This window comes from Erpetoichthys calabaricus, chromosome 1 (genome assembly GCF_900747795.2).
Source record: "Erpetoichthys calabaricus chromosome 1, fErpCal1.3, whole genome shotgun sequence".
Lineage (NCBI taxonomy): Eukaryota > Metazoa > Chordata > Cladistia > Polypteriformes > Polypteridae > Erpetoichthys > Erpetoichthys calabaricus.
In genome coordinates this window covers 304778837-304796530 of record NC_041394.2, presented here as the reverse complement: position 1 = coordinate 304796530, position 17694 = coordinate 304778837, and the positions used below count along the sequence as shown (strand labels likewise).

Below are 17694 nucleotides of genomic sequence, written 5' to 3'. Positions count from 1 at the left end.
AGATAACTCCATTTGTCAGTCACCTTGCATTAAGGTGTCAGTCGAAAATACAGCATCGACAAAAGTAAACAAAGTGCCAAAGTTTTGTTCAATCATAATATATACGACTTTAACGTTTTAAACACAAGATTAAGTAAGTCAACAAAATAATAATAATTAAGAGACATTAAAATAACGCTCCTGTTGCACGTATATGTTAATTAAGCTCTGAAATTACACAAATGTTCACTACCGTATTAAACAGAAGCAGGGATATTCGGTATACTTGACTGCCTAGTCCAAATCATTCATTATGTATAGGCGAATAATACACGCGGCTCTAAGTACTTGGGTAAAAGCTTTTCCCCCTAAAATCCTTCTTTCTCACAAAGGTCTTTAACTCAAATGCACGGTTATTAGGTCACGTGCTGCCTCGCCTGTGGGTGAGTTTGCGCTTTAAAAACGAATGAACGCTCCCCCCCTCCACCGCCACAGCAGCGCGTCTACCCTGTTTCTTTTAATCCAACGTATGTTCGCTGCTGCATGCTGACAGAACCGAACAGACGACATCTGGACTAAGGCGTGCTTCTTGGACACCGGATTTCTGTGTGGAAACAGTACAGGTATATACCTTTTGTTTATTTGGTGAAATATTTTTGCGTATGCTTGTATGTATGTATGTATGTGTATCCTCTAATACTATACAGTCGGCGCTTGCATTTATATGTGGGACAAGGTGTACCCAGTAAATTAAATGTGGTGGGTGTGTTCACAAATAAGGATTGTTAATTTTGCAGACTGAAATGTCTAGCGATAACCAGAAGCCTACCGTATTTGAAAGAAACAGCTTCAAACGCATGAATGATGCAATGTATCCTGATGTGCACATCTTTATCGTGTTTCTCTATGGATATTCATTAGTTCAAGCATTTATTCTTTTTCACCCGCTTCTGCCCTAAAATCTGTTCCGTTAAAAAATAGGCTTTTCACATTTTGTTTTTAGATCCTTTTTTGGTGGGGTGTGTTGATGCTATTTTAATTGTGAATGGTCTTGTGAGCGCGCGCGCGAGAAAGAGAGAGAGAGCGATGGTTTCAGGGCAGGGTATTACAAACGAGGCTAATCTGGTGGCATAAAGCAAACCTACTATAATCATTTAAGCCGAAGAGATGTGCTGAACAGGGTCCACAAACAAACCTGCAGTATTCACCGTGCGTTTAAGTGATAACAGATAAATGGTTCTTTTCGATTAGTATTTAATCTCTCTTGACGTTTTTGAGGTTACGGCGGCTGAATTTAGACAGCACAAAAGCTGTGGGTGTGCACATTTGTCTGCATTTCTCTCTCTTTTTTATTCACCGAATCAGAATAAAATCTGCACCAGGGATGTGGGATTCTGTATCTGTTCAAAGCTAAAGGCTGCGCGCGCATACGCATGCTGCTTAACTCAACGCGCAGAAATATAAAAGAGCATTTGCTCATTTGAGCGCCCAAGCAATGTTATCGATATTAATGGTAATCATATAGCCAGGCACCAAAAATGAAGAACGGAGTCAGCAGCACTGACCTTTTTAGGTATCATGACGCTGTGACGAGGACGGGCATCGTTAGGCGACAGGTGTTAATTAGAAATTGGTAAGAAGTGCCTAAGCGCCCTTTGAATGGAGGAGGGCTGACCGTTATTTTTGGGCTGCTTCATTTGACGAGCTCAATGCAGGTCTTGAAAGCATTTTTGGCACGTGATTCGACGAGCGCCTCTACTCAGTCCTTGCTTTAGAGATATACCACCAGTCATTGGAGCGCGTCGAGGTAAAGTGCAGAAGAAAACATTTTTGACAAATTCGCATTTTGTCCTGCAGTTGAACAGAAGTGAAATTTAACAACAGCTCAAGGTCATTCAGTGAGGCATATTGGTGGGGATCGAACCTGCAAGGCTGCGGTTAATAGTCCACAGCTTTGCGGTTAGTAGTTAGAACTATATATATATATATATATATATATATATATATATATATATATATATATATATATGATAAGTAAAAACTGCATAATTTTTGATTTGTGGACAATTATTCAATTCAGGACTGACCCTAGGTGAATGCGATTCTTCAACTAACTGATGCATTAGAATTTTTCACTACACCGACATTAGAGTTCAAGTGGATGGAATGTACCGTGCTACAGTTCTGAGTAAACCATTCGTTAGGTTGACTCGATGGGTCGGCAACTATTCAAAATTATTCAAAAAAATTACTTGTAATGTTTTTTGTTTGTAAATTCCCGGCTAAGATGTTACATTATATTAAATTTAGAGAAACTTTTTGTTGGAAGATCGAAACTTTATCTTTCAATACTGAATCGTGTTATTTCGTTACTTATAGTTATATCATTTACGTTATTTGGCAAAATTGAGCATGTTATTCTCAGTTGATCCTCATTGTATTGTGGTGCTACTGCAATTCGATAAGAGTATAGTTATTCTTTATGTAAGTTTTAGATAAAAAGTCAATAACAAGTTGCTATGCGGGACGTGTTTAAAAATGCTGACTTGTGTCAGTCCTTGTTAAAATGACAAAAAAAAAAAACTGACAAGAAATAAGCACATTGTCTGGGTAAGATCATTAAAACATCTCTAGTCCTAAATGTCCCTCGCAAGCACTGACTGGCTGTACCAGCGCAAGGTCTAGTTTTTCTGAAAATATTTGGCTAGCTGGTTTACCTAGGCATTAACAATTTGGATCAATACTGTCATGTAATTGAACTTTACTGGAGAATAAAAAACGTCAAAAGCGGCAGTTTTAAACATAGTGTTGTATATAGTACGTGAAGAGCGCTTTCCAAAAATGAGCTGAATGGAATTGAACAAGTATCATAGTAGTGATCTTTTATTTCAAATCAGGATCTCTTTTATTTCAAATCAGGATCTCTTTTGGGGGTGCAGTAAATTGTTAGTACTGTCTTTAATGGTGACACAGTGGCTGCTGACATTTTTGTGGAGGTCTAAAATTATGTCTTCATTAAAAATCAGCAGGATATAAAGTGATAAAACATTACTCCAGCAAAACAGTACAAGTTAATGTAAGGTAAATACTTATATTCCAAAACAAATTTTGTAATTGTACAGAAGTCCCACATCAGCGACCACAATATTTTGAATGGAATTGTAATACTGTATGTTAAAATTTGTAGCATTAGGTTGAAATGTTTCAAATTTTTTTAATATTAACAAGTTTAATGAGGACTGTTGTAGCAGAAGCAAAACCACAGCGTTAAAGATAGTAAAATATACAGGCAATGAAACTGAAAGTTTATCTTTTTTCTTTTTTTTTTTTACCGCAGAAGCTGCCATAGAGTCTTTCAGGGCTTGATTTCCGAGAAATATGAACTGTAGAACATGAACATGCATTTACACACCCACTCTAAAATTAATATTTCTGTGTTAAATGGAAAGTGATTTGAATGTTGTTACACTGGTGAATGAGTCAAACAGAAAGCAGCACTGTATGATGAATCTACAGAAGTTTTAATAATTCTAGACATGAGTCGTTTCAGTTTGTGATATGAAAAAGGCTATCACCTGCTCTTGCGTAATGGTTCCACAGTAACATTTGAGTTAAAGCAGAAGGGAGAAGAAATGACAACCATATCTTAGGAAAAAATGTTATGTGCACATGAGAAGGGAGAGCTTTTTATTGGTTAATGAACATCTGACACATGGGCCGTTAATGGTGGAATCTAAACCTGTGCCTGAATTAACTTTTCATTTAAATATTGGCAGTGCCTCAATTCCCCTATGTAAATCCAGGCTGGGATGACTTAAACACCCTTGTGCATTGGGGACAGTATCTTGATGGAAAAAAGTATTTTTTCAATATTTGTCTGAGGTAAGAAGCTCCGAAATTGACATCAGATGAAAAGTCTAGTTGAACTTTCTCCAGATGTTGTTTCCATTGACTGCCTACATTTGACCTTTGAGGACCTGAATTTATTTTAAGGTTGAATTTTTTTAGTGAGTCCTTGCAATATAAGGGTGTATGGTTCAACATTTCAAAATACAGTTTTTTTTTCTTGATTTTTTATATCTTATGTAATGAAAATCAGATTATATTAGTTATAAAGTGTCATAATCAGAAATGTTCAGTGAGATCATCATTAATTTATAGAAATTGATTTGCTGACACCATCAATAAGTAATAACTCAATAATTCGAGTATACTGTATGCTGTTCCTGGTTAGCTGTAAATGAGGTGTAGGGTTTGGTCACCCTTTTGTGGCAAAAAAGCAGAAAAACAAATGGAAATTCAAAATTTGTCTTTTAAAAGAACTAAGACTATTGGATTTATACTTCTCATTGAAGTGCACTTCTCCTTGTGTGGGTGAAGGCAAATAACAAGTGGTCAGCTTCTATTTTGTCAATAGAAAGCTGTATATTAGTTTTTTTGTATATTAGTTTTTTGGTCGACCTTTCTAATACTTTTTGAGCAGTCAAGAACAATATCACTCATGTGTGCTTCTTTTAAAGTCAATTTTTGTAGTGGTCATGTGTGTAGCAACATGTGCTCCCCTTTGGCTGTTGTTTTAAAGATGTTATTATGTACATTTGTAGATCAACTTCACCTCTTTGTGTTAGTAACATGTTTTTTGAAAAATGAAGTTTAGCCTGTTTCTTCAATATTATATTTATAGCATTTGAAACAGATTCCATTGCTTGATTATCAATTTATTGATAATTCTAATTCATCTGTAATTTGTACATCAAAGAACAGCAGAAATAAATCATTAGCATGGCCCAGTGGTATAGAGGCTTCCCAGCATTTCTAACCAAGTGCAGATGCTTGGAGCTTCAGTTTTTATTCTTTTCATGCTTTTGTCATCGTCTTTGAAGTGTTTTAACTTGGTGGATGTGAGTAGTTTTCTGTGCTGATGCATATGCCCCATGTTCTGTACACTTAAGAAACCTTATGCTTTGGTCTGGACATTGCTGATAAGTGTGCAGCTGGAAAGGGCTTAAGTGGTGCTTGTGCATTGCACATGTCTGGATTCAGTCCAAAGGAACTTCAAGATTGGTAAAATCAGGTTCATTAAAGCAGTAGGGATTATTTTAGTGTTTTGTGCTTTCCTACTTTTATTCTCATTTTATAGTATGTGTATGTTTGCAGTGGAACACAGCGATGAGTTCAAGACTAGCTTTTAGAAACTGTTTAGCTTATGTTCACAACAAGCAGCAAATTGACAAGCTGTTCCGAAGTATGCATACCCATTTTGAAAAGCATTAGTAAGTTTAATGGAATGAATGTGTAGGTAGGTGTTTATGTTTCCTTTGGTTGCTTTTTATTTTTATCAGAGCAAATGTTTTGATAGAATGTTATAATGTGAATTTAAGATTATTGATACATTATGGTAAAGCAATCTTCACATGGTGGGACAGATTTTTTTTCCCATCATGATTTTATTTTTAATCGTTTACCAGATATATACACAACCAACTATTCAAAACATAATTTCACAGATTCATGGACATGGGTTTATTGTACAACAAAGGCCATTATTAATTTAAACTTTTTACATTTTTGTATTACACTTTTCTATCTCTTTGACCAAGCATTGTATTCTCCAGTTTCTTGGTATATCTCTGAAATGTTCCTTTTACCTAGCAGATAAGATGGATTGGTATGAGTAATTGAGTGAGTAGACTTGATGATGGACTTGCCCAAGGTTGCTTTCCAGTAAGCTGTAGCTCTTCATGAGTCTGAACTGGAAATGCAGAATAAGAAAATAGACACATGAATGGACAGCAGCAGTGTCATGTAGCAATTATTCTTTTGTTTTCAGAGTAACAAGAACGAATATTAATATATTTCAGTGTCTATAATTTCTAGTATCCACTATTGGATATTTGTGTAAAGCTTGACTGAAATTAAAACCAATTGCAATATCTAGGATCTCATGCTAGTCCTGAATCTGAATACATTTCAAGCTTCATCTTCTGTTAGTGCTTAAGGCAGATGATATAAATAATTGTTGAATTTCAATATACCTCATGTACAGATCAATTACACAACCATTCAGCTTGTGCATATTGCCCAAAATACTTATATCACTGCACAGGATGAGTGTAGATGACAAAGGCATAAATAGTTTTCTTTGTCTTTTTGAGAATAATATACAGCTTCAGTTCCTACTCCTAGTAAAGAGAAATTTACCGTGGTGAAAAAAATAGGATTTATGTGATTAATGAACGCTTTATTTACACAGGATATCGGAAAGATGACCAGTCAGATTATCAAGCTGATGTAAATGGGGATTCTGCAGTGTGTCATTCACTAGCTTTGTGCTAGTCTCTTGCAGATTGAGTTTTAAAATCCCATCTGTTACACTTATGTACCTCAAGGCTGAAAAGCCTGTTTGCTCCTTGTGGGTCATAAGAGAAAGGATTATGACACTGTAAGTGGTTCTTGCTTGGTGCTTTGTGTCTGGCAAGGTAATCAGGGTGGTGCAGTGGTAGTGCTGCTGCTTTGCAGTAAGGAGACTGTGGAAGATTGTGGGTTTGCTTCCTGGTTCCTCCCTGTGTGGATAGTGCTTTGAGTACTGAGAAAAGCGCTATATAAATGTAATGAATTATTAAGTTAAAATACAATGCAGAAAGTGAGGTTTTTTAGCACTTTTTTATTAGAAAAAGTAAAATACTGTTAAGTCCTAAACTTTATACAAACATCTATTAGCTTGTTCATTTACTTAAACATTAGATTTTTTTTTGTATTGAGTACTTCACTGAGTACAAGTTAAAGTAATATTTACAACTCTAGTGTAATAACAATAAAACACTGTTTTTAAGCTCTTTAAATAAATATAGTACCCTTACAACTCTGCTACCTTGCCATATTGTTGCATGCAAGTTACTGTATAAGCCATTTAAAAAATGCATAAGACACTTTCTGTGGTTCTCTAGACAAATATGGAGGAAGTTTTCAAAAAAATGTAAAAAAATTAAGTAAGTATGCAAATAAATACGTATTTTTGGCAATGTGTCAAAACAGTATAAAACAACAAAACATCCAGTGTCTGGTGTCTGTGCGTGGGCATAGTATCATCCAGCATCCACAAGAGGGCTGCAGTGTCCGGTGAACAAAGGTAACAAGATACACAAAGAAAGAGGGATGTAAGGGCTAGCATATGTGGTAAACAGAGGTTCCTAAATGCATGATGTGATCGAAACAAACTTACCACAATAGCATTGTGTGCATTTAATTAAACAGGCATTTTGCTATGCTAGTAAATAAATAATATCAAATGATACATGAGCATAAATAATTAAAAGTGTCATGAAATATGTTTTTCTATTGCTTATTAATTTATGTATTTAGTTAATTCTTAATTTCTTTTTAAAATTTTTTTTTATTTTTGGAAAGCAGACATTAAAATGGCATACTATTCAATCAAACGTAATAATAATATAACAGATAGAACAATGAACTTCAAAGTAAACCCAGGGAAAATAAAAGAAAAAAAAAGACTAAAAGAAAAAAAAAAACAAGATTCGTTCCTAACCCAAGAGTAATACAACACAGGCAGAAAAAAAAATCTACCTTTTTAATTATAATACGCTCATAGAACAAATAATAGCATAAGTGAGCCAAACACAGACCCAGCATTTTCATTCTAAAGGATATTTCCTCTTAAAGAGAATATTATTTTTTCTAATTAAAGATAATATAGAATATTGCTTACCCACTGAGTTATAGAAGGTGAGTTGGGATACTTCCATTTAAACAAGATAAGTCAGCGTGTTAGTAATGTGGTATTAACAATCAGTGTCTCTCTAAGCACTTTAATTCCATCTAGGAGTACATCAGATATCACCGTTAATGGATTAGGAGTGACTGTAAAACCAAGGCTACCTGAGAAGCATTCGACAGCTTTGTTCAAATTAAAGGTTAATTTTGTGCATTTCAAAAACATTTCCTACTGATACTTGCAGGTTGGATTAAACTTTTAGGTATATTTTAGACAATTTTAATTGAGACAAATGTAATTAATTAAATATTTTTAGCTGAAGTATGGAATTCTTGCTAATATAGAGCTAGAGTCTACATATATGTTTGACTGAGTTTCATGCTTTTCCTAGAGTGCTACTTGAAAGATTCCTCTCCCGTTGTTCCACAGGATCACTAAGGGTGAACTGAAATAATTGAAGATATTGTTTTATATAATGCTAAATATCAATTTATTTATTTTAGGGCCACCACATACATTATTAAATGTGCTGTGAAATAGAAACTGTCATTTTCACCCACCAAAGTTGAGAGGTTGGGCTCTGGCAAATACCATGTTTTTTGAATGGTGAATTGTGGGTAAAGCTCATGCCTAAAGTCAAAATTGTGTACATCTGTAACAGATACACTTGCAAGAAAAAAGTTTCCCAGAATTACTGTGTGAAATGGCTATTTTAATTCAAGAAGGCTTAAATTTATCACCAAGAGCCTGCATCTTAAGAATCTTATGTAAATGTGACACTTGACGTCTTTCGATTTATGCCCCCTCTACTAACAATTCACCAGTCAAAACACAGTACTCATGGGTGAAAATTAGTTTTCATTTCAAACTGTACATCATGTTGCCTGAAGTGCCATTGAAATAAATAAATGAAGAAACAATCACAAAAATGAATAAGCCACAAAAAATATGTTTAATAACTAATTTAATTATAATGTACTAGAGGGTTCCCCCCCACTCGCTTCGCTCGCCAACCCACCCAGCCTGTGCTACGTGCCAGCCACTTTGCGTCTCTGCCGCTTGCATTGTGAAGAGGGGGGTTGAACGCACCCCAAGGAGACACGGTTGCTCCTCCGAAACCCCCTTTTAAACGGTGATAAAATTTGAAACAAATAGTTTTTTTTTTACCTCCTCTTTGCTCGATCAGCTGCTGGATTTCTGCTGCTGCCATGCCACGTGATCTGCATCTCACACGACGCTTCGAACATTTAAAAGTAGCACAGCAGCTGTCCTACTCTTTGTCTTTTATTTCCGGCCCCGGACGTGGTTAAATCTCTCGGCACAAAGTCTTGTCTCGCAGGATGTGAACTCTTCATATTTTTCAGTTTATAATTTAAAAATGGAATACAAATCTGAAAATATAACAACATCACATTAAAGTTCAATAAATTCTGAAAAGAATGATGCCAAACATATATACTGTATGTAGGTTTTAAAATAAGCCAGATTTAAAGTGTGACAAAAAAGTGACATAAAAGCGTCACATAAAATCGTTGCACAAAATTCTTGCACTTTTAGGCTTAGGATTTTATATATAGAGAGTAGATTTATGCTTATATATATTTTGTATTATTTATTGTCTCAATTCACAGTGCATTTAATTATTTATGTCAAAGTGACAGTGATCATTCTCCAATCAAATATCTCAAAAACAACTTCAGCCCATAAACTTCTAAAATGACCCAAAAAAATGTGCTCTGCGAAGAAGTAGCTTTCTCAGTAATCTGTAATCTGAGGTGTCAGTAGATGCATTTGCCAAAGGACTTTTATTTATATAAAATTACTAAGCAGGTCCATTCCACATTTACATACACCTGTAGTGGAAAAAAATAAATATTTTTATTTACAAATACATATCTAGGAACAATCTCTGCTTTACCAACGTCTTCCCACCCTTATGTAACACTGTGAGAAACTTGATCAAGCAGGTTTTGAACCATCAGTAGTTCAAGCAATGCTTACAAGTTGGAAATGTAATTAATCTGCATGCACATGGTATGGGAAATTTCATAGCTCTGTTGTCAAATATTTGTAAGGGTTGTTCATAGCACTAGACAACCCAAAAAAATAAAATTAGAATCTTGTAGTAGTGAGAAGTCAAGGAAAATGACACCTTTTATTGGCTAACTAAAAAGATTACAATATGCAAGCTTTCGAGGCAACTCAGGCCCCTTCTTCAGGCAAGATGTAATCATAATTTTGTAGTAGAAAATAATGAGTAGATGAGGTCACTATCTTTTTCACAAAAGTGAAAAGTTAGAGAACCACCAAAAGCATGTAGTTTTCTTGTCACTACTAGCTAAGAAGCTGTGGTCATCTGTCCAGAGTGCTAAATTTTCCTATGTCTGTCATATTGTTTAAATTCCGAGAATGAAACCAGATTGCAGGAAATATCTAGACCTGGCTGGTCCACAGCTGATGTTATTACTTTAATTATTTCTTTTATAGTTTATAGTTTTTTGAGTTGATCGATTAAAAAAATGTATACTGTACCATAAAATTCTATATTGAGGAAAAAGACAATGTGAAAATAAAACAGCGATGGGGAGATGAATAGTTTTTTTGTACTTATTGTGCGTGTGTACATGTATGTATCATCAAAGGAAAACACCTACAAATGAAAAAAGGACTGAAGAGACACAGATCTCTGTTTATTACATCATTTAGCTTTAGGAGAGTAAGTTATTTTTGACCGCATACTTATGTGGGGAGCTGTAGTTATCAAACAGCTGACACAATGATGTGAGCTCATTCACGCACACTCTTTTGGTCATTTGGTGACTTCAGTAGAGAGTTCCATTCATGAGTTCTGGACGGACACTGCTCTCAGATAATTCTGCCCCTGTAATATCCTATCTGTCCAATGTATTTGTAGCAGCAGCCTTATTATTGTCATGTGTAGAGAGTTTGTCTTGCACCATGACAAACAAGAATGCATTAAAATATTTTTTTTAAAGAGAAAACATGAATCAGCTTACCTGATATACTCTCCATTCCTTTCTCCATACCACCATTTTAATCAGTCAGTCATTATCCAACCCTCTATATCCTAACACAGGGTCACAGGGGTCTGCTGGAGCCAGTCCCAGCCAACAAAGGGCGTAAGGCAGGAACAAACCCCGGGCAGGGTGTCAGCTCACCACAGACTATTATAATTACATCTACAAATTCTGATATTTTTGTTCAAACATGAAGATGAAATTGAAGATATGTGCACTGTACATAAATTGATCCATTTCAAAATCATGGAGTGAGAATCTATTGCAACAGTACTTGGCAAATGGAAGGAATCTGTTGTAGATGTGGCAGTTTGTATATTTAGAGTTGCCAAACAATCCGCTCTGCATATATTTCATACATGAAGGGAAGCAAGTGTACTTGAAGAAATCCATCAAGACTTAGGAAGGATGTGGACTGGATTAGAGCAGGCATCCAGAGCTTGCAGACAACACCTGTAACTACAACTTTACCGTGTGAATGCTCTGTGTTTTGTTCAGACATTGAAACCTTGGTTTCAGAATTATATTAGTTAAAATATGCAAGATTTGTCAAATCGGTTTGAACCTGTAGTGCTGAAGGGGAGAGCAGAGCACTGTCTATAGCTGAGCCATGCTGAAAAGGTGGTGGACAGTACTATACCATAATATTTTATCATATTAGTCTATCTCAAAATGACTAGCAAATATTGCATATTATATTATTTCAAGTCAGTTAAAGACTTTCTGTTCTGGTTATATATTGTTACAGAATTGCCCAAATTTGTAATTATTTAGGTTTTGGCTCTTTTTGTCTTTTTACAGACATTAATGAAGATGAAGGCGAATTAGAATCCAAATTTTGAAGAATCTTTTCAGTTCTTATGATAAGGTTTTAAATTTGAAGCTGTTAAAGAAGTTGTGTTTGATACATCTCAACGGCAACAAGTACTGTCGGGAGCAGTTTACTCACTTAACAGACGGTTTGACATTTTTGCAAATCAAATGCCCAAAAACAGCAAGGTCGTCAAGAGAGAGCTTGACGATGATGTTACTGAATCTGTTAAAGATCTTCTTTCCAATGAGGACTCTGTTGATGATTCATTCAAGAAAAGCTCACTAACTGTAGATGATGTCCAAGGGGACAAGGACAGAGATATCGAAGAGGGTTCTGATACTGAAGAGGAAAGGCCAGCTTGGAACAGTAAGCTACAGTATATTTTGGCCCAAGTGGGATTTTCTGTTGGCCTTGGCAATGTCTGGAGGTTTCCCTATCTTTGCCAGAAAAATGGGGGAGGTAAGTACTTTTATAGACTTTTCTCTGCTAACTTTGTGTAGTACATAGAAAACTAATGGTATGTTGCTGAAGTATGTTTTCACATTAAGACATATCAATGTAAAGGGGTGAAACAAGACATAATTGATACTTTGAGTATGCATTATATCTTTTTTACATTGTTACATGGCCCGCTTGCATCTTAAGACTTGAACAAAGTTCATTTACAGATTCAATTGACAAACTCATTTTCAAGTGCACATACATTATATGATGAAACACATGGACTACATTCTGTAGTGAATCACATAGACTGTATATTAACCTTTTAATCCAAAAACAGTAGTGTAAATATAAAATATAACAGTTTAAATAAACATTGTTAAATGGCACAATGTCATCCTGCTTTGTGTTCCTTTGCTTTGTGTTGCTGCCTCACAGCTCCATAAATTAAGCTTTAGTTCCATAATGGTCATTGAGCAGAATTTACCCATTCTACCTAAATTCACTTGGGTTGTTTTCTCGGAGGGTAAACTGGTTTTCTCTCCAGTTCCAAATATGCAAATTTCAGGGGAGAGAGCCTTGTAATAGAATGCCTCCCCATCCAGAATTTCTTCTTGCCTTGAACTTGATGAGGCCTGGGTAGGCTCTATGTCCCAGTAGAATAAGTAGGCTTAGAAAATTACTGTATGAATAAGCCAATATCACAAGTCAGATGTCACATATTGCCAGTTGAGCTGCTTATTGAAGAAACCTACAGGCATTTATTGTGAGGTTGATATTTGATCGGCAAAATTATAGCAGAGAAAAATGTGTTGTAATACATTAAAAACCAAAGTTACACTTGAGTATAGAAATCTCTCTCTGTATAATAACAAAAGCTGAGACTTCTCTTTCTCTATAAAAGCAATTTACAATTGGTAGCACATAATACCTTCTGAATTGGAAATACCTTGAATGTCTTAAGTTATTTTCACTCGGTTTTATGTCTGAAGCTGGTGGCAAAGTATTCGCATCATTTAGAGCTGATGGTCTTTTAAGGGTATTTCATGTTGTCTCCTTATACTCTCTTGATATGTATTACTTCACACAGTACAAAGATAAGCTACGTGGACCGACTAACAAATATATAATTAATGTGTACAGCATGTCTTTAACAGTCCCTTGTGATGAGTTAGTCTCTCTTTGGGCCCTCCTTCAACTCTAATATGATACAAGTTGAAATAATAGATGGTGGCTGTACAAAGAGTTAGCTGCTACATGGCATTGTTTTATATTTATAATTCTGTGCATGCATTCAGTGTCTGTCTTTTCATAAGGGCTGCTGTTTAAGAATGCTTTTGCATTTTATAAAATAAACCAGCAGTGTATAATTGTGAATTAGATATTATTGTACATGCAGAGTCTGATGCTCTTATTGTGTGCTTTGTCTTGCTTTGTGGAAATGTAATACAATACAGGTCATCTGTCACAGCCTTGGATTTCAGAAAGTAAACAACTAGGCTGTAATTAACAAAAAACATTAGCATAACACAAATTTCACAAAGCCTTTTAATCCATTTCATGATCATGGCAGGGTAGAGCTCGGCAGCATTAGGGAAGGCAGGACACATCCTTGGAGGTCTTTGGTATTATGGTAGAAAAATACACAATTCCACACAGATAACCCTCTGGAGCTTGGGTTTTGAACTCAGGGTCCTGGATCCACTTCTCTGCCCATAAACCTAAAAGCCTAAACTACCAGTAAGCAGCAAAAATAATAGGTATTTATGAAGATTGTTCTGAAAAGAAAAATGATTTCTTCATAATAAGAGAGAAAAAATCAGAAACAAAGGGAAAAAGAGAGAGAGGTGAAGAAACTCCTGTAATGTTTTGCATCTTACTTTTAGTATTTGGCTGACACCTTTATTCAAGGCACCTTGCATCTTTTGAAATACAATTTGTTACATTTTTTTCCAATGAAGCACAGACAGGTGACGTGACTTGCTCATGGTCACGCAGTGGAATTTGAACCCACAGCCTCAGGGTTTGAAGTCCAAAGCCTTAATCACTACACCACACTGCCTAATTTTAGCATAGCCATCACACATCTACTACATGATAAGATCCAATGTGAAATGTGTAATATGTTGTGTGGTGTGCCTGTAGAGAAGGAATCATTTCAAACCCCCAGTCAAATTTACATACGCACCTACTGTAAAGTAATGCATAATATTTATTTTTGGCAGATTTGCTCCAAATATTGGTCATGTAATTCCAATCTGTTTCTCCCTATATTTCAGTAAAGAAACAATAAAATTCAGATGTTCCTGCATCTGCTTTTCACCTTGGTTTATAGGTGGCTGCTGATACATCTAGGTGCATGTGTGCTAGACTTAGCCTGCCTTTAGCATTTGCTATTCTCTTTTCTGTTGTTTTCCCTGGTCATTTCTGGACAGTTTATATATTTATCAAATCCCATGCTGATCCTAGTTTGCTATAATTACCGCCAGGGCAAAAATACTCTGGGCAATTAAAATGCCTAATACTAAAATGCATTTTTTAAAGAGGCTATATTAACATTCTCACAATGATTAAATGTATGAAAAATGTTGTTAATAAATGTTTATTTAAGACACAAACTAATTGAATACTTGTTTCAGCAACAATGCATTCTCCAGCTAATTAAGCTCATCATTCTCTTTATAGATTGTAATGATACATACTATAATTGGATCTTGCACTGGCCATCACATTTTACCTTTCATGTAGCTGGCATGTTTCTGTAAATGCAGAACATGAAATTGTATTATGCGGAGGTTTTAGTTTGACTGAGGTAAGTGCAAGCTACATTGCCTTACTATATTTCTTTCTGGCCTAGACCTGGAAAACCATGGATAGTTAGGTCACGGATCAGCAACCAGTAAAGAAATGTGATAAAAAAGATCTAGTATGAGCCACTTTGCGTTCTTTTCTGTTGGAAATGGTCGTACATTTTGATGTATTTTACCTTATTTGAAGGAAATCATTAGAATTTCAGTATTTTCAGTGTCTTCCTAGGATATTTACCTGTGTTCCCCACACCACCCCATCAAGTGACTGAATTACACTAGCTTTCTTTTCCAATATAAAGTTATATTACAGCATAGTTTTAAGGCAGCTGCATCCAGCAGGGGCCATAAACTCCCCGGGAATATGTTTGTTAGAGATCTCAACATTCATGAAAAAATCTATATATATATATATATATATATATATATATATATATATATATATATATATATATATATAGGTCTGTTTATTAATTAATGAGACTGCGTTTCTATCTCGTAAACAAAGTAGTGAGCATGCAGATTTAAACCTGTTCAAACCTGCAGGACAAACAACAAGACTCTCTGCCATTTAGTTGATTGTCAGTCACTGTTTAAAAGTTGAGCAATGTGTCAGTTTGAAATTTTTAGTAACATTGAATAAAACACAAATGGAATCTTTTCAAATGCTTACTGAGGCTTACGGGGAAGATTGCATGTCTCGTGCGTTTGTGTTTTTCCTAAATTGAAATTGGTGTTTAAAGGAACACATTTTGACTCAATGGATGTAGTAAAGAAGTAAAGAAGAAAACGTCAGATTTCTTGAAACAGCTGACAGAAACTGATCTGCTCCATGCCTTCGACCAGTGGAAACCAAGACTGCTTCAGTGCGTAATTGCAAATGGGGAGTATATTGAATGGGACAAGCATTGGAATTGTTATATAAAAAAAAGTGAGTTATTACGTCAGTCTCGTTATTTAATAGACAGACCTCATATATAATATTATATCCTTCCCTAGTGGTACTGTGGTGATTCTAATATGAAGAATGAAAAAATAACACTAAGAAAGGATACACTTAGCTTCTTTTAATATTGGCTGGAGAATAATACAATTTTCAAAGGAGAACTATTGGTGAAAGATTGTAGTCACTGGGCTTCTGCAGTTGTTGTAATACTGTATATTTCTTTGACTGAAGAACATTAAAATGTTGATTAATAACATCAACATATAATCATCAGAGATACAGTAGCTCATTGTTTAGTGCTGCTGTCACACAGAATTCAAAATCCAGCTGGGTGAGTGTCTGCACGGAGTTTCTACCTATGTGTATGTAGCACTAAGGGTTGTCTCTGACATCCCAAAGATGTGCCGGTTAAATTTATTTTTAACCCTAATGGCTTGTGGCAGTTGCCTTTAAGTTTGCCGTTTAATGCCCTGGCACTCTGTCCAGAGCCAGTAGATATTGCCAGAGCAGGTTGTGGCCTTCATCAACCCTGGATTTGTTTAAGTGGCTTGAAGAAAATTAATTGATGTCCCAGCCACAGATTGATAATATTTTAAAATGTATGTCCATCCCCATGAAATTTTGGAATGAGAGATTCATTACCACTGAAGTAGAGTAAGAGCAATTGCTTAATTGGATACGATTCAGGCTTAACACGCTAGGTACATGATTTGTTTTTTTACTTCATATACCAAAAGTTGAATGAATTTGAACAGGTTTGCCCATTTCTTTATTGTATAAAGAATTTTGTTATAGGCAAACCAAACATTTGCAAAAGTTATTGTGTTTAGCTTTTTGCTTGTCTTCTTTCACTTAATGTAGTTCTTCCATCCATTCATCTGTAATCAAATTCAAAATCACAGGGTGCTTTCGTTAGTTTACCATATTAACTATTTTTTTAGGATTAAGAATATAAAATACTGTAACTTTCAAGTCCCATGAAGCACATTTAGGGGTTATTGGAAGATTTACAGGGTAAATATCTTCATCCCTGAAAGAAATATAGATAGAGATTAAACTAAGAATTTGTGCTGTTCCACAGGGATATTTTTGCTGTTTTTATTTAAGTGTGTAAGCTAGAATTAAAGTTATTGTATTCTTTATTTATTGTTATATTTCTTTGTCTTGATATTTGTGTATGGAATTTAGTAAATTAAATTTAGTAGTTTTAGCAGATTTATGGTTTCTTAAAAACATATTCCCCGGGAATGTGCAACCCTTACTAAATTCAGTTTGTACAGAAACATTTTTGTTAAAAAATGATTGTTAAAAACACAAAATGGTGGTAAGCAAATTATCTAAAATTTCTAATAAAATGTACAGTACAGTACTGACTTTTCACAGACATTTATATATCTTTCTCTCCTTGATAATTATAACAATATATGTTTCATTTAACATGGAAAAGAAACCATTTAGCATGTAAATTATACTTAACAGTACACACCTTATATACTGAAACACCTACCACATATTAAAATGAATACACTGTATACTGAAATGCATATACTGTACTATATATTGAGATGAGAACACTCTAATCTGAAATCCACACACTGAATGTATAGTGAAACGCATATACAGTACACTATAATGAGAGACGTCAATTGAACATGTAATTAAATTCCATAAATGTAATTCTGAGCAATTTGTAAGATGGTTCTTAACCTGTAAGTCAATACTGCTGGGTTGATGAAAAACAATGGAGTGTTAGTCTGCTTATTTCTCATACTCTATCTATAAAATAAAGATAAACATATTTTTCTGTTGTATGAGGCCTAGATAATACATTTGCTAAGTTATCCAGACATCATGACACAGTGATAGTAAGGATTACATCATTGCTTAAACTTTAGTGTTCCTAGAAGCTGCTCCACATGCACAAATTCACAACCTTC

The 17694-nt window shown here is 35.0% G+C and overlaps 1 protein-coding gene across 1 annotated transcript in view; it reads left to right on the top strand.

Annotated features, from left to right (window-relative positions):
• The first annotated feature begins 453 nt into the window (after positions 1 to 453).
• The window catches only part of slc6a15 (solute carrier family 6 member 15), a 96205-nt gene continuing 78964 nt past the window's right edge, over positions 454 to 17694 (top strand). Inside the window, exons 1-2 of the mRNA XM_028817239.2 lie at positions 454 to 602; positions 11551 to 12022. Of these exons, the coding sequence (XP_028673072.2) occupies positions 11731 to 12022 (292 nt within the window). The 5' untranslated portion in view covers positions 454 to 602; positions 11551 to 11730. The remainder of the gene's footprint in view (positions 603 to 11550; positions 12023 to 17694) is intronic.